General features: G+C 35.8%; 2 protein-coding genes across 3 annotated transcripts; one reads left to right on the plus strand and one right to left on the minus strand.

Moving 5' to 3' along the window:
- Positions 1 to 1,748: 1,748 nt before the first annotated feature.
- LOC114268727 (uncharacterized) lies at positions 1,749 to 5,690 on the plus strand. The gene is made up of 6 exons (XM_082884449.1): positions 1,749 to 2,402; positions 3,082 to 3,193; positions 3,293 to 3,464; positions 3,592 to 3,779; positions 4,229 to 4,373; positions 5,367 to 5,690. Exons 1-5 carry the CDS (start codon positions 1,888 to 1,890, stop codon positions 4,349 to 4,351), a joined length of 1,110 nt encoding a protein of 369 aa, XP_082740575.1. The 5' UTR covers positions 1,749 to 1,887; the 3' UTR covers positions 4,352 to 4,373; positions 5,367 to 5,690.
- A 1,276-nt stretch (positions 5,691 to 6,966) lies between these two features.
- Positions 6,967 to 21,273, minus strand: NHX3 (Na+/H+ (sodium hydrogen) exchanger 3). 2 transcript variants are annotated; one of them, XM_028209915.2, is made up of 14 exons: positions 21,064 to 21,273; positions 19,921 to 20,039; positions 19,724 to 19,821; positions 19,526 to 19,585; positions 19,357 to 19,403; positions 19,064 to 19,258; positions 18,340 to 18,386; positions 18,192 to 18,258; positions 10,929 to 11,029; positions 10,613 to 10,714; positions 9,538 to 9,682; positions 9,394 to 9,456; positions 9,155 to 9,238; positions 6,967 to 7,598 (listed from the first exon to the last, which is right to left on the minus strand). In XM_028209915.2, the coding sequence occupies exons 1-14, from the start codon at positions 21,220 to 21,222 to the stop codon at positions 7,326 to 7,328; spliced, it is 1,560 nt and encodes a 519-aa protein (XP_028065716.2). In that variant the 5' UTR covers positions 21,223 to 21,273; the 3' UTR covers positions 6,967 to 7,325. The 2 variants fall into 2 exon arrangements, with proteins under 2 accessions (XP_028065716.2, XP_028065718.2); XM_028209917.2 differs by having other exon boundaries at positions 9,097 to 9,238.
- Positions 21,274 to 24,416: the final 3,143 nt, after the last annotated feature.

The raw sequence follows: 24,416 nt of genomic DNA on the forward strand, positions 1-24,416 counted from the left end.
AAATAGCCCAGGCTAAAATAGCTAAAAAGCCAAAAAACCAACCCACTTCCCAAACGGAGGCTAAGTAACACATAGCCTTCATTTTATTGCAATTTTTATTTATTATTAATTTCAGTGAATTTTAACTAACATCATTCATTCAATTAATTTGTAAGTTTTTTTTGGTTAAAATTTAAAATAAAAACAAAATTCTATTTGAAATTACAAAAAAATAAATAAATTATATGTTGTAATTTTTTTTAACAAGGTTGGGGTTGGGCTGAAAAATAATCAATCCATCAAACTTTTGAATATGAATAATACTATATATACTAATTAATATACATACTAGTATACTAATAGATGATTTAACATCATTTGTATGGTTTTAGATATTTGTAATTTATATAATAAATGTGGTCAATAATAATATCATAACACTAGTTGGTGCATGTAGCACTAGGGAAAATTCTATTTTCACACACTTAATTATCTCAATTCAAATCATTTAAGTATACACACTTTATAATTTAATTATTAATTAGTTTTCTCAGTCTACACACTAAATGTATCAATTATACCCTTCACTCATTTTATTGTACACACATCCCTTCAACCCTCCTTCCACACATTTGTCTCTCCTTTCACATGCTACTGCTATGGTTTGAAAATTTGTAGACTCACAGTACTACAACAGTCAAAATAAGATCCACAATGAACAATTTTGCTCTATTGAAGACCTCCATTCTCAGAGAAAAGGAAATAAAAAAATCTTAACCTAATTCTTCAGTCTTGTTAATTAATTTTAGTTCATCTACCCAGTTTTTCAATCATAAACCAAAGAGATATGCAGAGAGATAAAATTAAATAAATAAAATAAGTTGACTTGAATAGACATTAAACATATATAAGGAATTGACCAAACCCCAAATCCTAGATCGATATGAGTAAAGAAAACACCATGGGAGTACTAAATCTTAGCTAACTATTATTATTATTTTTTTGAGTATTTATTTAATTTGGTTTCTTCACACTTACCATTGATTGGAGAATTAATCGAGTGTTGATTTCAAGGAATCAATGAGTGCAAATAGTTCGTATTGTATGTATCATATTGGAAAACCTCACTTCTTAGATAATAATAATAATAATAATAATAATAATAATCCTCAACCCAGTTCTTCAATCTTCTTAATTAATTTTAGTTCCTCAATCCAGTTCTTCATTTATAAACCAAAGAGCATTTTATGTTGATAAGAAGATAAATAAAAAATAATTAATCATAAACCAAAGAGCAAAGCATGTTCACTACTTTTTTGAGGGCTATGCTTTGTTGATTAACAATCCTTAACATAGTTCTTCAATTTTCTTAGTTAATTTCAGTTGAATCTCAAAAAAAAAAAAAAAATGCAATCTCTCTCAACATGTGACAACAATAGAAAAACTAGGATTTATTTATTTATTTTTTAAATTCAAAAGGTGTATATTTAATTTTTTTATTCTTAAAAGATGTGTATAATTTTTTTTTTCAAATAATATTATAAATATTGTTAGATGTGTAATATAATTATTTTTATTTAAGATATAATTATTATTAAATTAATATTTAATTAAATATGTACCCTGAGCTAATTATGTGTTTGAAAATAAAATTTCCTAGCACCACCGTTTGAATTTTAATTAATGAATAATGATTTTTTTTTTTCCCAAAATAATCCAAACCGACTCAGCGGATGCCTCTACTTCACTCAACAGGTAACCCGAGGGCTATTTCGACATTTCACGTTTCTATAAAATGGAGAAATTGTAGAGAGAGGAGAGAGAAAGAGAGCGACTGGAAGAGAGAGAGACAGACACAGAAAGAGAAGGAAGAGAGAGAGAGAGAGAGAGAGAGAGGATAATATATGTATGAGTGAGAGAGGGGCAACAATGGTGTCCGACCAGGACATAGCCGAAGCACTGGAGTTTCTTCTTCGCGAAACAAACCCTAGTTCCCCAATCACCTCCCTAAACGGTGTCGTCCAGCAGTTGGAGTCGAAACTAGGGTTAGACCTCTCCCACAAGGTCGATTTCATCCGTACCCAGATCCAGTTCCTATTCCGATCTCACCCACCACCACCTCCTCCGCCGCCGCAACAACAACAACCCCATCTCCACCACCACCACCACCACCACCACCATCACCATCAACAACAACAACAACAACAACAGCAACAGCAACAACCTCCTCCCAAAGATCACTTTCTCCTCCACCAAAACCCTAATTTCCATGCCGCTCCTTCGCAGCTCCCTCCCAATTTCACCGTTCACCGGCCACAGCATCCGCCTCCGGCGACAAAGACTGAATCTTTGGTCACCGATGTGGCTACCCCCGCCGCCTCTAGTACTGCTGTTGCTACCCCTGCTGAAACCCCCAAAGAGATGTATGTTTTCATTAGCGAGAAATCGATTTAAGTTTCTACTAAATTTGTAATTTAGGATATGCATGATTGGTTTATTGAAGTATGAAATATATGTGAAGTTACAGTCTTTAACTCAGGAGATGATTTGTTTTTCTATAAAAAAAAATAAAAAATATTGGGTTAATTCTCAAATTGTAATCCTGATTGTGTTCCATCATTTTCATTTACAAAGAGTTCCCCGTTTGTGATTCTCATTTTACTAATCAGACAAATGCAACCATTTTATACCTCTTAAACATAGAGCACTTTAAAAACTGAATTACTTACACCTTTAAAGTCTATATATTACCAACCAAACACTATCGCATGTGGCATACCACGTTATTGTTCCTTGTACTGGAACGATCTGTGTTTCAGATAACATAGCCATGTTCCTAGTGAAATTTTGTTCCCTTGAGGGGTGTTTTTGTCTAAACGGTTACACTACTTCACCCTCTAAAGTCCAACTGCATTTGGTTATATGGAATTATCCCCAATGATTTAGTAAAAAAAACTGATCTCATACTCATTCATACTCATTTCAACTCTCATGTGTGTGGCTGCCTTTTTCCAGTAACCTTTCTCAGTGAGATTCTCATATTGGAATGTGTCATTTGATCCTTGGCTTATGGTGGTCGTGTTATTTATTGTCTCTTTGCAGTGCCCAACCTGCAAAAAAAAGAAGAGGTGGCCCAGGGGGGTTAAACAAGCTTTGTGGGGTTTCACCTGAACTTCAGGTCATTGTCGGGCATCCAGCACTGCCTAGAACTGAGGTTCAGACTCCTGGATAAGATATTCTTTGTTTAAAATAAAAAATAAAAATAATCCTTTTGAATATTGTTTCTTCTAAAGTTGTATTCTGGTTGGTTCAGATTGTAAAGCAGCTGTGGGCGTACATAAGGAAAAACAATCTTCAAGATCCAAGTAACAAACGGAAGATAATTTGTAATGATGAGCTGCGTTTGGTGTTTGAGACAGACTGTACTGACATGTTCAAGATGAATAAATTGCTAGCTAAACATATCATCTCTCTTGAGCCTAAAAGTATGTGTCTGTCGCTACAGTGCTTTTCATGTTCTACTTTTGCTTTACCCCCCCCCCCCCCTCCCCCCCTCCTTGGCGACTTTGAGCCATGCACGGATTAAGAACTGCATTGTTTTGATGCTTTCAGAACCGGTAGGTCAAAATTCTAAGAAACCGAAAGTCGAAGTGGAATCAGGGACCAAAAGTGGCGAATCTGGTCCAGTTGTGGTAATATCTGAAGCACTTGCAAATTTTTTTGGTATGGGTGGAAGAGAGATGCTGCATTCTGAAGTCATAAGACGTGTTTGGGAATACATAAAGTTCAACCAACTCGGGGTGTGTAAACCAACTGCATGGCTCAGTTCAATTTATTTTGTTAGAAATTTATCTTGATATGATAGGTTTATTAACTACAAGAACTTGATTGATATGGCCATTAGTTTTTGTGAGACCTGTAGTTAATTTGGGACATAAACATGTTATGATACTGACTGAGAAATGTGAAAGATACATTAAACGTTATTAATTGCTAGGGACGAAATTGCCAACATACACCCTTAGAAAAGAAGTGGCAAGTCCATTTTTCTTTTTCTAAATTTGCACTTTCAAGGATATGTAATACTTCGCCTCTCTTCTGAGATTCTCATGAGAATTACTTAATTTTATAATTTTGTGTTACTCTATTTTTGGTATTTGGATGTTAATGGTTGGTAAGATTACAGTAATTTAGTACAGTAGTTATATTGCTACGTAATCTGTATCAACCTTTTTTCCTTAATTTCCAGGATCCTCTGAGTTCCATGGTGATCCAATGTGATACAAAGCTTCAAGAGCTGTTTGGATGTGCAACCATTTCATCATTGGGGATCCCTGAGATGTTAGCACGCCATCATCTATTTAAGAGATGATGACAAATGATATCGTTGACAGGTTAGTATGTTTAGTTACTATATATATGCATTGTTTACTTGCATATTTTTCTTGGCAGCTTTTGTCCTTCACTTTTGCTCAATATGCTTGATCTTGAGACCATTGCTCTTCAGGGAAGGACCCATTGAAATTCATTTATATAAAATGATTAGAACTTAATATGGGCATGAAATGAAGTTCAATGCATTGTCATTCTCTCAAGTTTCTCATCACTTCAATTTGAGGCAGTCGAGGCATGTGATATTAAAATTCATCATAGGCAATGAAGTGTTTTTTTTTTTTGGTCTTTTTTTTTTTAAGTATTTTTTTTCCCCACGCGATAGAATATTAGTAGGTTAGTAGTGTTAGATTATCACAACAGGCTGACACCACTCTGTTGACTCAAATCTGAGACCTCACCTCACTGGCACCTAGGTGCCTCCTCATGACCACTTGGGCTACAGCGCAAGTCTATTGGGGCCATGAAAGTAAAGATGCAACTCTTTTTAGTTTCTTGTCCCACATTTGGCTTCTGAATTTTTAAAAGTCTAATTTAAATATATTTGTTTGCTTGGGAGACATACAATTGTGATGTATCAGTTTTTTTAGAATTACTCTCTCTTTCCAGTTTGCTTTCCTCCCTCTGCGCTCAGGCACACCATAAGAAAAGTAAATTTGAGTAACATTTACTCAAGTCTTTAGTGGTTTGTTGCGTTGACATTATTGCATGCTATATGTGTTGTGTTCTTTTTGGCTTTGCTTGAATTTATTGTAGCCAGTACTGCATTGGATGACTTAATTTCTGTTTCGGCAATGACTCTCAGATGGGGTAGGCTGCATAAATTATTTTTTTGCTATTTTTCTCTGTTAAGTTCTATATTCTCTTATTATAGTAGCATTAAAATTGAAATGAAATATTTTAGTTCATATTTAAATTGCTCCACAATGGATGACTTGATTTTCTAGCCATACTAGCTGTGATTCAACATTAATGAATTGTATGATTCCTTGCAGATACATGGTGTTTAATCTAACCTACTGGGTTCTGACGTTATAGCAAATACTACCCCGAATGGTTTATTTGTGTTTAGATTTCATGTTCACTCAGCTAGGTAAGTTGTGAGTAGAAAGAAAACGGAAAGGGGCTAATGGTGAGTTGTGTTGTGTACCTAGCACCAATAGTCCTCAGGTTATGTTTTTGTTATTTGGCATATCTTAGGGTTTACATTTCTGCTGGAATTTCTAACCGTTGTAAAATGCAGTCAATAGGAAAACAGGCGTCAATGTAAAGGATGATATTAACCCCCTATCTGATTATGCAAAACAGTATTAACTTAAGATCCACATCTTCTTAGTTGTGCGATTTCACTAAAAGGTTGCTTTCTTGGTTGTTACAATGGAAAAATCGTTTGCATGACAGGTGGTCTCGCTGAATTTGGGATGCATACAGGTTATCTGTTTGTGAATTAGGATTCATTTGCAAAGTGGGTTGGTTTTTGTTTATTTTAGTTTGGGACTAAAGTCTCGTTTGGAAAGAGTTTTCTAGTTTTTTTGACTTTTTGTGAGAAAAAGAATGTAATATTATGGGTTTGATATGATGTTTTTTTTTATTAGATTAAAAAATTTATTTTGTCTTTTTGTGATTAAAATAGTTCCAAACTTAACCCAACCTAGCTTCCCAAATTTGGATGGTGTTTACCTAAGCTATCACCCACATTAATATCTCTGTAGAAATTCTTTTATATCTTGGTATAATATGCACTAGCATTTTACACATGATTTATGACAGTTGGTTGGCAGTTTGTTCTCGTCTTAATTTTCCTGGATTTTCTCGGTTTTGGGAGGGAGACACATGATTTATGACAGTTGGTTGGCAGTTTGTTCTCGTCTTAATTTTCGTGGATTTTCTCGGTTTGGGGGGGGGGGGGGCGCAGTATTATAGTTATATTGGTAAGATTTTAGTTTGAAAATGCTTTTCATCATTGAAAGTAAAAAATATTTTTTGTTAGAATAAATTTATTTTCCATTAACCCCAAAAAAATATATTGGCCATGTTTGGTTTATGTTTTAGAAAAAAAATTCAGAATTTTTTTTTTGAAAAATTAAAAATTAGTTTGGTGAAAACAAATATAAAAAATATAATCTAAAATTTTTAAAAATTATGTTAGACCCTGTAAGATAAATTGTTTAAAAATGACAAGCAATTTTTTTTTTTTTTTCTTTCACTAAATTTATTTTTAGTTTTTTCTTAAAAAAAATCTTTGTTTTTGAAAATCAAATCAAATCAAGCCATTGACTTTTGTTTTTAGTACAAGACACTAGAAAAACGCAAAAGATTGTTTTTTTTGTTGAAACCAATAGAACCGTGATGTATATTTAAACTTTGAATTTGATTCAGATAAGTCAATTTGAGAGAGGCATTTAAATGACACAGCCTCAAAAAACTCAACTCCAGTTGTTTCCTATTGGTGCTTTGGTGTTCTGTTTGTAAAAACGAACACATTTAACTTGAGGAGCATTCAGTAAAAGCATTCTATTCTTCTATAGAAGATGATTTCACTTCTCAATTGCAATTTCACAGCCAACAACGATAAGCAAATTTACTACAAGAAAAGAGCTGGGGACAATCTGATCTGCGTTCAGCTTTTTACCTCTAAAATTTACAAAAATTTAACACGACATCTCAACTAAGCAATACTACACCCTGCTGCCTCCAACTGCAGCTGGATGAGTTGGCAGTTTTGTCAACAGCTAGAAGAAGCCACATAACACCAGAGTTACATCAGAGTATCCGCGTCACATTTAAATTAAATTAACCAACCGAGCCATTCCCAACATCAGAGTTACATATAATCTAGACGCAACACATTTTGAGTTAACCTTATTGTTACCAACATCAAGAGTTACATAGTTTACTGTGATTTGACCCGAGATAATTTGCAGTACTGTTCAACCTTGTTTTCCTGGAGTTGATCACACAACATAAGACTGGTCAGCACGCGGCCTGCCAAATATTGGTCGCATGTAATTATCATCAAACATCCTCCAGTAGTAATGAATGGTGAACACAGGTCTTTCCATTAGCATTGACAAACTATCCTTTGCACGGATAATATTGGTTGCGGTAGATTCTTCGAAGGAAACAAAAGGAAGGGTCAGATCCTCTTTGGGGGACCTTGGTTCCTGGCTATGGGAACAATGGGGAAGCAAATAGTTTATGAGTGGCTTTGTGAGGAAACCAAAAACCTGCAATGGGAATTGTTTTATTCTCAAAACTCCACCATTGGAAGACAAGGTTTATGGAATGTACATGTTTCTAAAGTGTAACTTTGGAATAGTTTACGATTTCAAGCGCATTTGTACCAACATCATAGTTGTCAAATCGAGATTCGTATCGTGAATCGAAATGACTTTGTACCGAATCGCGAATCGAATCGAATCAAATCGAATCGTGAATCGTAAAGATTTGGTCACTTTTTTAAAATTACGTAAAAATATATATTTACACATTTAGATATTAAATATATCTTATGAATATGAAATATTTAGACTTAAATCAATGAAAATGTTATTTTGAGTGATAATCATGCAATTTAACAGGTAAGTAGTTAACAAAGATTCTTATGTAAGATCTGTTGGCAAATAAATTTCAACTAAATTTATGACACGTATAGAGCCTATGATGGGAAGGTTGTAAGTAATCACTTCCCAAAAAAAGATCAACATGATAATAAAACGGTACGAAAGATGACACATGTAGAGCCTACATCAAGGACACCACACATGATGAAACCCCAAAGATCAATCGGGTTAATAAGATATACGATTAATCAGATAGCGCTATTATTTAAAATTCAAATGGCGCTATCAATATCTGCTTAACAAGATCACTATCTTACTTTTTTTTTTTTTTAGATATTTCTTATCAACCATTCTTAATAAAGTTAATAACCAAATACACAAATTATCAATTTTCAAAATAACAATAATTAATAACGATATTGATATTTGGACAATAAGCATACATACTTTTCTAAGTAACAGTGAGCAAATAATAAGAAAGAATTATTTAGAATATTTTATTTTAAAGCCTAAAACATTTTCAAAGTTATAACAGACCTCACATATGTAATATTCAATTTAATAAAATAACAATAGCTAATTCATAGTGTAACTTTAATCTTAAACATCTTTAGAAGATATATTATGATTTTTTAAAGGGAAAAAAAATGAGAAGAAAGGTTAAAAATATGTTGGGTCTGACTGAATCTGGATTCTATTAAAAACTTCATGATCACTAAAATAACAACAAATTATGTATACATGTTGGTTATTTTGGTATTAAACGCTATTAAAAGTTGTATTATGTCATTCATTCTCACTAAAAACATGAAGAAAAAAATAGTCGAAAATATGCCGGACACAATAATTTAAAAAATTACATGAATCATAAAAAGTGAATTGAATCGTAAATCGATTGTGAATCGTGCGATTCACTAGAGATTTACTTCCAAAATAGATTCACCCATAGATTCGTATCAATTTTGCAAAAAATTTGAATTGAATCGTGAATCGAATCGCGAATCGTAAGATTTTGATAAAAGAGAGATTCACCTATAGATTCGTATCGATTTTGCAAAAATTGTGAATCGAATCGTGAATCGAATCGCGAATCGTAAGATTCTGATAACAGAGACCAACATGATAACAAGAAAAGAATAAAAACTTTATAGGTCACACTTACAACTATCTAGGAGTTGATTAACAGTAGTAGTGAAGAGCATATAACTATATTAACTCACGATTGTGCTGAAGAGAACAACAATAATCGTGGTGGTAACCATTGTTGCATTAAGCGGGTCCCATGTAACACCAGAGTATGTGAACTGCATGAAACAATAAAGAATTTTTTACCTTACTATTTAAAGAGAATCTATTGCAGTAACCATTCATAATTTCCTACCGGGCCGTCTAAAAATCATCAAAGCAGTTTGGGAGAGGAGGGGGGGGGGGGGGGGGGGGGGGGTGGGGGAAAGCACACCTGTTTGAATGCCAAAGCAATAGAGACAGCCCCTCTCATCAGCCCAGCCCACCATATTACTATCTATGTAAAACAGCAGGTCATCGAAAGTATGTCAGAAATTTTCTTTGTATGTGGTCAAAATACAGAGATTATAATATTCACCTGGTGTTTGAACGTGATTGATGATGATCTGTCAGCATTTCGGTTCATGTAATTGGAAAAAGCAGAGAGAGGAAACACAAAAGCCGCACGCCCAAGGCAAATGAGAAAGATTGTAGAAGCATATATGCCCAATGAAGTCCCAAAACTGCAACCAGGAAAAGGGTGCAGAAGAGTGTTCTTTGTTTAGTTATAGAGGACTCATAATCTGGTAAATTTTGTGTAAAGGAGAGAGGGTTCTATTGATTTTACACATATCATCCTCCCTATGTGCACACATAGTTTTGTGCTTGTGTCTCAAGCGTACTTAGAAATCCTGAGAGCAGTTAGAATTTGCTCAGATGTCGGATTGAGAAGAATCCCTAAGCAGCAGGCTTGCGAGCATTTCAAAAAAATTCAAAAGAGTCCATGTTCAGAAGGTCCATACGCAATATTTTTATCAATCATACCAGCAGCATCAATAAATTAATCTCAGCTGGTGATATTTGAGAGAAATAATTATTTGACGGGGAAAAAGAAAAGGTTCTCGGTCGTACTTCTGATTGCAAAACAGAGTACCTCAAAGAGGACAATTAATTTTTCTTGGTGAACAATGGTCCCAAGCAGTTTGGGGTTGCTAACAACAGCGTTTGTTTATTTGTTTTAAAAAAGGAAGAAGGATGTGAAACCTTAATAATTCTTGTGGTCAATAGAAGTCATAGTCCTTGTGCTTGGTCCTGGACCAAGTGTAGTCTTCATGTGATGAAAACTATTTCAGGAAAGGATGACTATTTAGTAAGGAATAGAATTTTGTAATCTTCAAGAATTAGCTTTTCATTTAGTTTATTAACAGAGAGGATCTTCAAGTCATCTGCTGATAATTGCTTGCTTTTGCTCAAACTAAAGGGAAAGAAAAAGGGTAGACAAAAATATGATGGCTTGTCTGCTTGAGTACTAATCAGCTAGCTATATGGAAATGGAAGTGGTGGATACGATGTATTTTTTGAAAAAACAACATGCAAATACCAATTGTGTGATAATAAGTTCATGAGGTAGAAATTTATGAGACATTAATGGACAAACTTGTGTCAATTGTTACCTCAACTTGCTCGTCCTCCATTTTTCAATGTCTAGAGCATCCATTCCCACATAAAGAAATATGAAAGTTTCTGCAATAAAAGACATTGTGGCAAATGCATGCCTGCATCACAAGGTTAGAGAAGTGATGAAACCATCTCTACCTGATTATAATTTGTTTGTTCATAAGTTCATTTGTTTACTTTCTGCAAAAAATGTAAATAGGCAGAAAGGGTAGGACATCTTAGATCTCCAAACAATACTGAATCAATCCTAACAGGTGTGAAAAACATGTCATGGAAAATAACTACATTACTGCATAATCAATTCATACGTGCCTGGATGTAATTCTTGAACTCTCAGTCACATTGTGCCATGCATAATGAGACATTAGAATCCCACAAAAGAAGACAGTGAGAATTCCACTGAGCTGTAACAGCTGAAGAGAGCAATAAAAAAATTGAATCAATAAACTGCATGTATTGGCTTAAGCATCTATAATTCAAAGACAACTTTGCAAGAAACCAACAAAGTCCGCAAGCAAAATTTGATAAGAAAAGACAATGCCCAAATTAGGGCTCTCCCACTACGTTTACTCCTTGTGAAGGCCGGCATAGCTCCAATGCTCGGAAAAAGTTTTCTTTGGCTGTTTGTATAGCGATCCGGGTTTTTCCTCCATTGGTTTTGTATTCCGGACTCGGTTCCGTGGATCTCTGTTGTTGCATGTGTTGTATTTCCGTCCTTTAACTCTTTGATTTTGAGTTTAGAAATGTCTTGGGCGTGTTTCGAACAGGTTGGTTGAGTTTTGGTCTCTAATGTTGTTGCCTAAATTTTTGATGATCCGCTCGAACGGGTCCCTTTGCGCTCGAGCGGAGTTTGCATCCTTTCAGCATTTTGTGCGTTTGTAAAAATACTGCAGGGGTGTTTTTCACGCTCGAGCGGATTTCCTTACGCTCGAGCGGGTCGTGCTCGAGCGGGTATCTGACGCTCGAGCGAGTATTCGAAGTCTGTAAAAGTACTGGAGGAGTGTAATCTACGCTCGAGTGGGTCCCTTTGCACTCGAGCGGGTAGTGCTTTGATGTTGTGCCTTGGCGCTCGAGCGGGTATTTTTGCGCTTGAGCGGGTGAAGCTTTTGTGTCTTACGCTCGAGCGTCCTAATCTCCATTCGAGCGGGTCATACGTATATCAGATCGCAGCTGGGTCATTTTAAATCACTTTTTCAATTTTCTCTCTCTCTAACTTTTCAAAACCCTAATTTCGGCAGCCTTTCTCTCTACACTCTCTCTCTCTCTCTCTCTCTCTCTCTCTAAGAATCCATCTAGTTCTAGAGTGTTTCTACCTTGGTTCCTTTGTATAAAAGGTAGAGTTTGGCTTGGGCTATCTTTGGATCCGAAAAAGTGTTGATTTGGAGCATCTTTGGGTTTCTTCATCTTTCCCTTTGGGCTTCAAACTTTGAGGTAAGGATAACTACTCATATTATGGTCTTTGACATAAACTTGTAGTCATTTTGATTTAATGTTGTAGTTAGGAAAGTTTGGGAGTTAGGGTTTCAAACCTTAAAATGTGTAAAGAGGGGTTTTTGTTCCATTGAACTAAATATGTGTATTTGAGCCTTAAAATGAAGTTGTTGAGATTTAATGACAAGTCACATTAATTTTTTAGCATTAAATCTCAACCACACAATACACTACTTTAGAAAACTTTAGGAAAAAAACAATCTAGAAGATCCTTGGTGCTATTGATGATATTTGGACCTTTGGGTCAATATTGAGAAAAATGGGAAAATACCTTAGTTGGGATTAATTGGGTCATTTGTGAAATTAACGACATTTATTATGAGATAATGAAATTGGTTTAGAAATAATGGAATTGAGAAGTTATGAGAATAAATGGTGGAGTTGGATTGATTAATCACTCACCCTTTAAAATTGTTGATAATTTATCTGTTGACGCATTTATTATCTGTTTAGAAATAATTACTTTGGGCTATCGGTGAAGGATAGTCTTGATTGTTGTAGACACTGCATGATAATTAGGTGAATTAAAACTAATCAATTAGATATGTCATTGAATATGACGGATGGAATAACATATTGAATATGTGCTTTGCTTGATCATTGTTTATGATAAGTGTTTAAATACATTATATGTATATTGTTTGGGAGGAGATAGGGGATGTACTCCATGGTTTGAGAGGAGATAGGGGATGGACTCCATTAATACAGCAAATATGTGTATTAATTGAAGTATTAGAAGTGTTTTAATATGAGTTGTAGTCTCATGTGAATTGTGAAGTATGGAAGTGTTTTAATATGAGTTATAGTCTCATCAATGAATTGTTTGGCCAGGTTCTGAGCTATGATTATGAATTGAATTGTTTGGCCAGGTTCTGAGCCATGTTTATGAATTGAATTGGTTAAGTAAAGGCAAGTGGAATGAAACATGGACATATTTGTCATGGAACTGGAATATGTTATAAGTTGGTGGATGGACTCCATTAATACAGCAAATATGTGTATTAATTGAAGTATTAGAAGTGTTTTAATATGAGTTGTAGTCTCATGTGAATTGTGAAGTATGGAAGTGTTTTAATATGAGTTATAGTCTCATCAATGAATTGTTTGGCCAGGTTCTGAGCTATGATTATGAATTGAATTGTTTGGCCAGGTTCTGAGCCATGTTTATGAATTGAATTGGTTTAGTAAAGGAAAGTGGAATGAAACATGGACATATTTGTCATGGAACTGGAATATGTTATAAGTTGGTTTATATGAGTTAAACATTTATTAAATGCTAATGTTTTAGTTATTGCTCATATTATGTTTAACATATCTCTACTGGGCGTTGGCTCACCCTATATGAGACATCATTTTCAAGTGCAGGTGATATGCCACCTCCAACGATGTAGCTTGAGAGGTTGTAGAAGCTGAAGGCTTACTTTTGTAATTATTTTGTGTATTACATGTATGTCAAGCCAATGGCTTATTTTGTGTAAAGAGTTAGAACTCCATTTTTGTTGAACCCAAGTGTTGACTTGGAAAATTGTAAGCCTATAGGGCATTTACTTTTGTTATCAACATGTAATATCTCTGGTAAAAATATTCTGATGTTGGGAATATGATATCTCTTTCTTGTATCATGAATGTATGATTATGGGCTTATTTTGAGAACGTGACAGTTTGTGCAAATGTTGAAGTAATTAAGCCTATCATTGTAAGAATTCTGAAGAATTTCTGTATATTCAATTGTATTTACTGAACAAAAAATACATCACTTATATAGAACATTAAATCCTAATCCTAAACGAATACATCACTGATATAGAATTCTAATAGATATAGAACACTAATCCTAAATAGGAAACAAGAATAAACCTAAACCAATCCTAAATAGGAAACAACAAGAATAAACCTAAACCAATCCCAAATAGGAAACAACTACATAGGAAACAATATTCACATAATATATATACTAATATTATTCTCACGCCCCCGCTCAAACTCAAGGTGTTTGGGCAGAAGCTAAGAGTTTGTCAAGAAGAAACTAAAACCGAGCAGTGGTGTGAGTCTTGGTAAAAAGTCAACAAACTGCAGAGCCGAATAGACGAAAAGAAGCGAGATAGAGCCGGACTGCAAATGCTGACGAACAAAGTGACAATCAATCTCAATATGCTTGGTCCGCTCATGAAAGACAGTGTTTTATGCAATCTGAATAGTACTATGGTTGTCACAATAGAAGGAGATCGGGGAAGACTGAGAGATGCCCAAGTCAGAAAGAAGACAATGAAGCTAGACAACTTCAACAGTAGCATGAGCCATAGCACGATACTCAGCTTTGGCAGTAGAGCGAGCAACAACAGTTTGTTTCTTGCTTTTCCAAGAGATAAAGGAATCGCCAAGAAACATACAGAAACCAGACGTGGACTTGCGATCAGTAACATCACCAGCCCAATCAGAATCAGCATAGGCCATCAAATCCAGAAAGGAAGTAGAGGATAATAGTAAACCCTAAAAGATAGTACCTCGGAGATAGCGAAGAATCTGAACCAAGGCAGCCCAATGTGTGGAGCAAGGAGTAGAGACAAACTGGCTAACCACATGAACAGCATAGGCAAGATCAGGACGAATAACCGTCAGATAGACTAAGCAACCCACGAGCTCTCGATATAGAGTACGATCATCCAGAAGAACCCTATCAGTAGTGTTGAGCTTTACATTAAGCTCAATAGGGGTATCAGAAATCTTAGTGTTAGTAAGACCGGCACGGTGAATAACCTCATTGGCATACTTGGCCTGAGAGAGAAAGTAGCTCTTGGGAGAAGAAACTACCTCAATACCAAGAAAATACCGCAATGGGCGTAGATCCTTTATTTTAAAGGTGCGGAAAAGACGCTGCTTGACCTCAGATATAGCAGAAGAGTTAGAACCGGTAATGATCATATCATCTACATACAGTAATAACGCAACAAATCCAGCAGAGGTATGGAGAAGAAATAAAGCAGAGTCCTGGGCACATGGATGAAACCCAAGCTCAGTAACAGCAGTTTGAAAGCGATCATACCAAGCACGAGGAAATTGTTTCAAACCATACAGAGTACGCCGAAGGCGATAAACCTGTCCAAAGGAATGGTGAAGGCCAGGAGGAGGACGCATGTAAACTTCCTCAGTGAGATGGCTATTAAGAAAAGCATTCTTAACATCTATCTGATAAAGAGGCCAAGAACGAACAGTAGCGATAGAGATCAAAGTACAGACAGTAGTCATCTTGGCAACAGGAGTAAAGGTCTCCTCATAATCAATACCATACTCCTATGAGAAACCTTTGGCAACCAGACGAGCTTTGTAGCGCTCAAGAGAACCATCAGAATAAGTCTTGACTTTGTAAACGCATTTGCAAGCAACTAGATTCTTACCAGTAGGCAAAGGAATCAACTCCCAAGTACTAGTTTTCTGTAAAGCAGACAACTCATCCTCCATAACTTGAACCCAATGAGGATCCTGACAGGCTTCCTTGTAAGATTGAGGTTCTGAAAAAGAGTGAATAGCAGACAAAAAAGTACAATAGGAAGCAGAAAAACATGTATTAGACCAACCCAACCTGTTTGGAGGATGACGTGCTCGAGTAGGATATCGGTGTGCAATAGGATCAAAGTCTTCAGAAGCAGGAGGATCAGCAGCAGGGGTAGAGACAACTGGTGGAGAAGGAGCCTTGCGACGAGAATAAACTAACAACGGAGGAGGAGAATAAACCGAAGGAGGAGTAGTAGCCAAAGGTGAAGTAGGAGGAGAAGATGGAATAAGCTTAGGAGGAACTGTGGAGATGTACTCGTCAGACGAAACCTCAGAAGGAAACGGATCAATATAAACCAAATCCTCTTTGGAAACTGGGGCAATGAGAGGAGGAAGATGAAAGTAAGATAGACGTTCGAGAAAAGAAACATGACGGGAGACATAAAGACGATGAGAAACATGGTCGTAACACCGATAGCCTTTCTTAGTAGGACTATTACCCAAAAAGACACAGAGAACAGACCGGGCACTAAGTTTGGTCCTATCTTTGCAAGGAAGAAAGACAAAACAGGCAGACCCAAACACACGAAGAAAGAAGTAGTTAGCAATTTGGGAGAACAAAGCCTCATAAGAAGACCGACCAGAAAGAAAGGAAGTAGGCATGCGGTTGAGAAGAAAAGCAGTAGTAAGAACTGCCTCTCCCCAGAATGGAGCCGGAACTGAGGCAGAGAAAAGAAGAAACCTAGATGTCTCAAGGAGATGATGGTGGTTACGCTCGGCTCAACCATTTTTGGCAGGTGTATCTGTACAGAAAGTTTGGTGAATGGTACCTAAATTGGCCAAATACTCACAGAACTCATTTTTAAAATATTCCCCACCCAAGTCAGATTGTAACACTTTAATTGTAGACCCAAACTGAGTAGTAACCATAGACTGAAAGGTACGGTATATCTGATAGAAATCAGATTTATGAGTCATAAGATAAACCCAAGTATAACGGGTGCAGTCATCAACAATGACACATAGTATGCAGAACCCCCTTTGGTGAGAATAGGAGAAGGGCCTTAGACATCAATATGAACTAAAGAAAACGGTGTAGTAGATATCGAAGTACTTTTAAGGAAAGGTAAGGCTGTCATTTTGACAAGTTTACACCCCGACACTCGGTAAGTTGACTAGGAGAAACTTTACCCAATATACCTGACTGAGCTAAAGACCGTAAGCGGTCAGTAGACAAATGCCCTAATTTGGAATGCCACAAATAGAAAGGACTTGACAGAGAATCTAACTGAAAAGAAAAAAAGGCAGTCGGTGAGATAGTCATAGGCAGATACAAGCTCTCCACTACATAAAGGTCTCCAACTCTACGGCCAGTCCCAATCTGTTGCTTGGACATCCGATCCTGCACATAACAGATAAAAGAAGAAAAGATAACATCAAAACCAGAGGCATCAAGTTGACTAATAGATAATAAACTGACAGATAACTGAGGAACATATAAGACAAATAAAATAGAGACTGCAGACATAGTAGACGGTAAGACAAACCCAATAGATATAACTGACATACCAGACCCATTAGTAGCATTGACAGTAATAGGAAGGGAGGGAGTACAATTCTGAAGTAAGGAGAGATGGGGAGGCATATAATGAGAGGCACCAGAGTCAAAAAGCCAGACAGACGAAGAGATACCTGAAGAAGACCTAAGCAAACTTGAATGAAGAGAGGAAACAATGGAGGCAGACGAAGATGGCTGGGAGGTAGACAGTGTATGCTGAAGTTGACTAATCTGAGCACTCAAGGAAGCTAAGTCAGGATCAGGAGCTGGAGTAGATGTAGTAGAACCGGCGGAAGCCTGAAAAATACTCGGAGAAGAAGGGCAAAACTGGGTCTGAGACTGCCGAGAATACGAGCCAAACAGACATCCCAATCCCTTCTTGGGACAGTGATACTTCTAATGGCCCCTCTGATGGCAGAAGGTACACTCATCTGAAGCAAGGAGCCCATTTTTGGGCTCTATGGAAGCTGAACCCGTCATCATCATAATGAATAATAAAAAAAAAAAACAATAGAGAACTGTAATAAACTAAAAGCTAATGGGGCAACTATGTAATATCAAGAAACTTGTTTGGTCCAAACAAGAATAAAAGAGAACAGTGGTCAGCCAAAGAAAAACACCCAGGTCCACCAGACTCAGAACGAGAGAGAGAGAGAGAAAGATGTCACGATGTAGGTCGTGACTCTGACAGGTGCGACTGATGTCACAATTCCAGCAACCGACGAAGACGAAGTCGAAGAACTGATGTCTTCCTTCCACTTCCTAAGAAAACTTACTCTGTCCTGTCTCTTTTCCTTCCACTCCTTTTCCCTAGTGGAAAAAGCATTTAGTTCCTACTCGTATTCGATCTGAAAAAACAAGTGGTGCCTTTGTGTACTGTAACACGAATTTAGGTTTGTTACTTATACTCTTTTGTCTCACTGGGAAAAAGCATATGGTTCCTACAAGTATGTAATCTGAAAATTAAAACATTACTGGCTTCACCTGCTGATCACAAATACCAGTTTGTTAATAAAATGGACAATCATCATTACCTCAGCCAACATGTAGGATAGATATGCCATTAACGTCATTAAAGCAATTTCACGAACACTTGAATGTCTGCAGACAAACAAAGAAAAAGATTTTGAAACCAACTACCATCTAGCTCTCATCAATTTTCATGTAGGTTACAATGCTTACTTCCCAAAATACAAGCCTTTGAGAATGTATGCTGTTGAAAGCCCAGTCTGCCAAAAAAAAGAAGAAAAGAAGCGAATAAGACAAATTTTTTTGGTTGCATTTGAGTTATAAAGCATGGTATGGTATCACAATCACCAGTAGCACATACATCAGTTGGGTGCTCAGTAGTAATGTTATCAAATCTGACTAATCTACACACGTGCTGACATGCACACAAAGTATGTAAGCAAGTCCCTGAATCATGACAGAAGTGGATAACTTCCTCTTTTCTTCTTAATCATATATAAACCCATCCCTCTCTACTCTGATTCTGTTAATTCACAAAATGTTTTAGTTGAATCAAACCCAACTAAAATGATTCCCTATACCTCATAGTGCATTTGAAATCCAATTTTAAGCCTCTATGGCATATGATTATCACTTAGTTTAAAACTCAGTTAGTAACCATTACCAACAGAAATCCATCTTAGGTGTAATGATAAGAGTGAAATTTGAGATGTGTTTCTAGCAAAATTAGCTTCACAAGGCAGAATCACACAGATCATCAGGAAGAGAGTAAAATAGGGCACAAGAAAGGTAAAATATCACATAGGATATAGTAAGATACCTAGCATGCTAATTAGGAACGCAACATCAAATGTATCAATCAAACCAGGATTAAGGTGTCAGTTTCAAGCTTTATGAACATAACATATTGTGCAATGTTGTAAGAATCTAAACTTACAGCAACTCCAAGAACAGTGCTTGTGGAGAATAGGTACAAGAAATCTACAAGGACATGAGCAGCTGCCCAGCCATCAAGTCTATTGACATCGATCTTTCCAACTGCATTAAAGAGAACAACTGATGTTGCATCATTCACTACTCCTTCCCCAAACACTAGACTGTACAGCAAAGGAGACTCATCTTGATGTAGAACCTGCGTGAAAATTCAAGATAGTTAGGAAATCCATGAAAATAATTGGCCATAATTCATGAAACTGAAGCAGTGAACTCAAATATACAGTGCTAACCAACCTGCAGTGTGCACACTGTATCTGTTGAGGAAAATATCGTTCCTATTGCTGAATCAAATTGGTAAGAAATAAGGTTGAGCCAATGAGTTATATGATAAAAGAAATGTTAGTACATTATCATGGCATGTTAAGCCAACACCTAAGGAAGGCAAGATGGATAAGGATCAAACCGAGATAGTCACGAGGAGTCAACCCAACAAACCCAATCTTAGGGAACATCCACCAGCTGCCTAAATAATAGTAACATTCAGTAAATTAGAGACCACTTAGATGAAATTAGTGTGTGAAAGCACACAAGAAACTTATCGAGAAGGAAATTACATCTGGAATAAATATGAAAAATAATGTATGACAGATAAATATATCACCAGCTGTGATAATGAGTGCTGATATGAAAACACCAACAACTCCAAACAGCAGGATGGTTAAGAAGTTTTGGAAGAACTGTTTCTTCTTGACCTGAAATCTGTTGAAAGAGCTAGAAAAGTCACCCACTGATACATTAACACAGCCATTTTGATTTGAACTAGTTCAAGAGTACAATTCATATGGAAGCTACCCTTACCCAGCATTAAATATTATAGGCGGAAGGAGATATATGAAGAACAGTTCTTCATCGAATCTTAGGATGTGAGAACTTTTCCCCTTGCTTATTAACAAGATTATTACTCCAGTAATGCATCCCTGATTTATAAATTTAAAATAATTCAAATAGAATTACGGCAGAAAGAAAGGGAAAAAAGTAACAAAATTAGTGCAAACCTTGTAACAGAAACAGAGGAAAAAATAAAAAATAAAAAAATCAGAGCCATAGTAATAGCATGACCGAATCTATTAGCCCATGTTGAGTTGGTGTGATGACTTATTGTGGTCTCTCTGTCTCTCAACCTTTGGATCCCTAACTTGGGTTTGCAAATGTAATTAGAAGCCAACAAAGCACAATGAGGATTGGTGTAAATCATTATCTTCTTTAGTCGTGGTACTTTGTAATTCCTATACTATCAGGATTTCACTAACATGACAAAGACGTGATTTCTCATACAAACGATTGATCAAAATATACTATGAAGACAAGAAACATTCATGTCTCTGCTTGCAAAATTGCACATATTCAACTTATGCCTCCTGAAACGCCATATTGAATTCTAATCCCAAGTGACACAGCTCTCACTTTTACCTTTTCAAATTAAAAAGATACGACCGACAATTTGCCTTTAGAAGTACCAAACTATTATGCTATATTTCGTTCGCTGAAATAAGATGGAATGGAATGGAATGGTCAGCTTACAATGGTGAATAATGATTTCATTTACAATGTGTCTTTGATTATTTTTCTACTCAATCAACCAAACATGGGAATAAAGACGACATTTTGATGGAATCCATTCCACTCCAATCTGGTGAACCAAACACTAGCTTTTAGTGCCAGACACAATCCCCATGAAATCCAACCATTTTCGAAGAGTTTTTTTCCCCCTTTCAAACCCCACTTTAAATTCCGTTCATTCCAAACACATCAAATTCCATTTCGAAATGGCAATTCAATTCCGTCAAATCCCCAGCAGCATTTCAAACACATTATAACGTATTTCATAATGAAATGTCAATTAAAATCTAGAATGTTCAATTCGCAATTGAGGTTCAACAATCAATCCATATATGGAAGGTAAGTACGTACTATGTAAAGAGAAAGGAAAAAAAAAATTACGATGAAAATAGCAGTAATGGATTCGTTAACCCATCGATTTTCTTCGAACAAGTGACCAATCACCAAACACAGACACAGAACTGCTACGAACACCGTTATCGGAACTACCTTGCCATGCCCATCACCCCCAAGGTTCATTACTGATTCAAAATACGCCATTACTTCACATCCGCAACTAATAAGAGAGAGAGAGAGAGAGAGAGAGAGAGAGAGGTGTGTTCGTTTGTTTGTTTGTTTGTTGCATTGCCCGGGAAAATGAAGAAGAGAATCGGGCAGTCCTAAGTGTACGCAAGTTAGTCTGACGCGTGGCACTTTTTCCATGACGTGTAGTGACACGTGTTCGAGTTTTGCATGTTGTCTCGCATCGCATGGTCGTCGCCATCCTCTGCGATTTTTTTTAAAAAAATTTTATTATTTTTTTGCCTTTTTATTCAAGAAAAGTAAGATTATTTTATTTTAAATTCATGATTAGTGTTTTTAAATTTTTTATTAAAATTTATTTTATTCTATTTAAAAAATACTAATATAAATTTTAACAACTCTACTAAGAAGTAGACAGATTATTCAAAAAATAGAATAAATCCGCAAGTGTATAGGTGTGTGCAGATAATTATTAGGACATAATTCTCCTTAAAGTGATGGGCCTTCGTTTTGTAGAATTCGTGGCCTTGATTTATAGCTATGACCCTCTTATTTTGGATTAGGCCCATTGTTCTAATTTGGTTGTGTTTTGGTCCATGATTATCCTTAATGTGATTTTGATCTCCACGTTTAAATGACTTAAGTTTTTTTAAAAAATAATAATAATAATAGATCGAGATTGGTTAAAAATTTGAAAGATTTAAAGTTGATTCGACTATCTAGACTTGTTGACTTATAAATTTTACCAGACGATTTAGATCTTATTAATGTATTAAAAAAATATATAAAACTTAAATATTTAAATCTATAACATAAGATTGCCAATAATGTATGTTAAAAACATATATATATATATATATATATTGGTCGTGTTATTATTAGTGATGGTATTCAGCCACATTCATAAAATTATAATTTTGAAGTCGTGTCGTGTTATTAGTGATGGTATTCGGTCATATCCATAAAATGATAATTTTGAAGTCATGTTATTATTAGTGATGGTATTTAGTCACATCCATTAAATGATAATTTTGGAGTCGTATTATTATTAATGATGGTATTTAATAGGGGTGGGTGTGGGTTGGTTGCGGCCACGGAACTTTCAATCCGCCATCCGTCTGTCAAATTGGCGGATTAGAAAAAATCAACCTGTATTCATCCGTTAATCTAGCAGATGTGAATTGAGAGGATTGGCGGATAGATGCGAATCGGTTTGGCCGTTTAAAATTTTATAAATTTTCAATATAATTCAACTTGTGCACTTCCTAAAAAAATATATATATTATAATCAATGACTTGAAAAAGTATTACAATCACTGCATGTCTCATTCAAAGAAAGAAAGTTTGAAACTTTAGAAAATTACAATCGCTGCATGCCTCACTTACATATTACAATCACAACATGCCTCATTCATATAAAGTATTACAATTTGTGATTCTTAAAATATAAAAACAATGCAAATCATCAAAATCATGAACATAACAATAGTAGAGATTGTATGTCTCTGTATTGTTACATCTATATCTGTTTTTGAAAACAAAAATCAACTAACATATATCATCTTTTTTATTTTTTATTTTTAGAATAGATTTAAAAATAAAAAAATATAGATAAATAATACATTTATTTTTTTCAATTCAAAAAATATATTCAAGTTGAAAACTATTTTTCAATAGAATATATTCAACAGAATATTTAAACTCCTTTTCAATTAAAAACACAAATAGAATATCTAAACAAATTGAAAACATGAAGTTTTATAAATTACCAGGGGTGCTCACGGTTTGGTGGTTCGGTTGCGGCCAAAGAAATCTCAAATCCGCTATCTGTCCAAAACTAGGCGGATTGGAAAAAATCAATCCGCAACCATCCGTTCGTCATCATGTATCTATATAAAATGTGGTGAATCGGTTCGATCGATCGATTTAGGCAGATTGAAATATCCACTGCTGACCCTAATATTCAGTGACATCCATGAAATGATAAAGGTCTATAGTTAGCTGGGCTAGTTTTAAAGAGCCGCACGCGGGCCTGTACTTTACGTAGGGGTCATTGAATGGGAAATTGTATCCACACTAAAAAATTAATTAACTTTTAGGGTCCGTTTGGCAAGTAAGGTTGGGGCTAAAATAGCCACAAAAGACAAAATAGGCTATTTTAGCCACAACAAACAAAATATCACATCCAACCCATAATCATTACACTCTTCTCTCACAAAAAAAGTTAAAAAAGCCAAAAAGCCAAAAAGCTCTTCCCAAACCAAGCTTTTTAGCCCAGGCTAAAATAGCCAAAAAAGCCAAAAAGCCAAAAAGCCAACCCACTACCCAAACGGAGGCTTAGTGTTTTATTAAAGGAAGATTTTCCAATAAATCCTAATTGTTGAACTTATGATCCAATTAGTCCCATATATTTTCTAATGATCCGTTTGGTCATTTCCGTTGAGAAAGGACGCAATTGCCATTAATATGGATGTTGGTGTACACGTTACAACTGGATGCGTGTGTGTTTGGTTAAGCGCGTGTGTCTTACGTGGTTAATGGTATGGTAGGAGTGTGTTACACCTTCATAATTTGAGATTGGTGGTGGTCACGTGACACATTCGTGGGTGCCACACAACAAGAAAGCGCACTAAGGCTTTTTATGCTGTAGTGTTTATGTGGGTTGTGTGACACGTGTTGACATTCGTCTCCATCTCCCTGAAAATGGAAAACAAATCGATACAGTCACAGATAAGATGTAGTAAACACATAGACACACAACCCACACACCATGAAAATGCATACACCAGTAAATACATACACATATAAACCACAAACCAAAAAAATGCACATACCAAGAAAATGCACATACAAGGAAAATACATCCGCACAACCACACCTATCCTAAAAACACAATACATAAACCCCCTGAAACACACGACCCACAGTCACACAAGCCACACACCAGACTGAGTCAACATTGCAAAGAACGAAACATCAACAGAAGCTTCAACATCGGTATGCCACCAACAAACGAAAAAATCAATGTTGCAAAAAGACACCGCGAAACACTGCACCGACACACAACCGTCACAACAAAACACCACGAAACATCAATTTTTCTAGGCAACCAAACAAAAAAGAACCAATGTTCTTCAATTTTCCTGAATTTTCTCAACCTCAAGTAAACAAACCCACAAAAATTACTCAATTCTCAGGCAGTTGAATTGGAT

This window comes from Camellia sinensis, chromosome 8 (assembly GCF_055761805.1).
Source record: "Camellia sinensis isolate YWXY chromosome 8, ASM5576180v1, whole genome shotgun sequence".
NCBI classification, from domain to species: domain Eukaryota; kingdom Viridiplantae; phylum Streptophyta; class Magnoliopsida; order Ericales; family Theaceae; genus Camellia; species Camellia sinensis.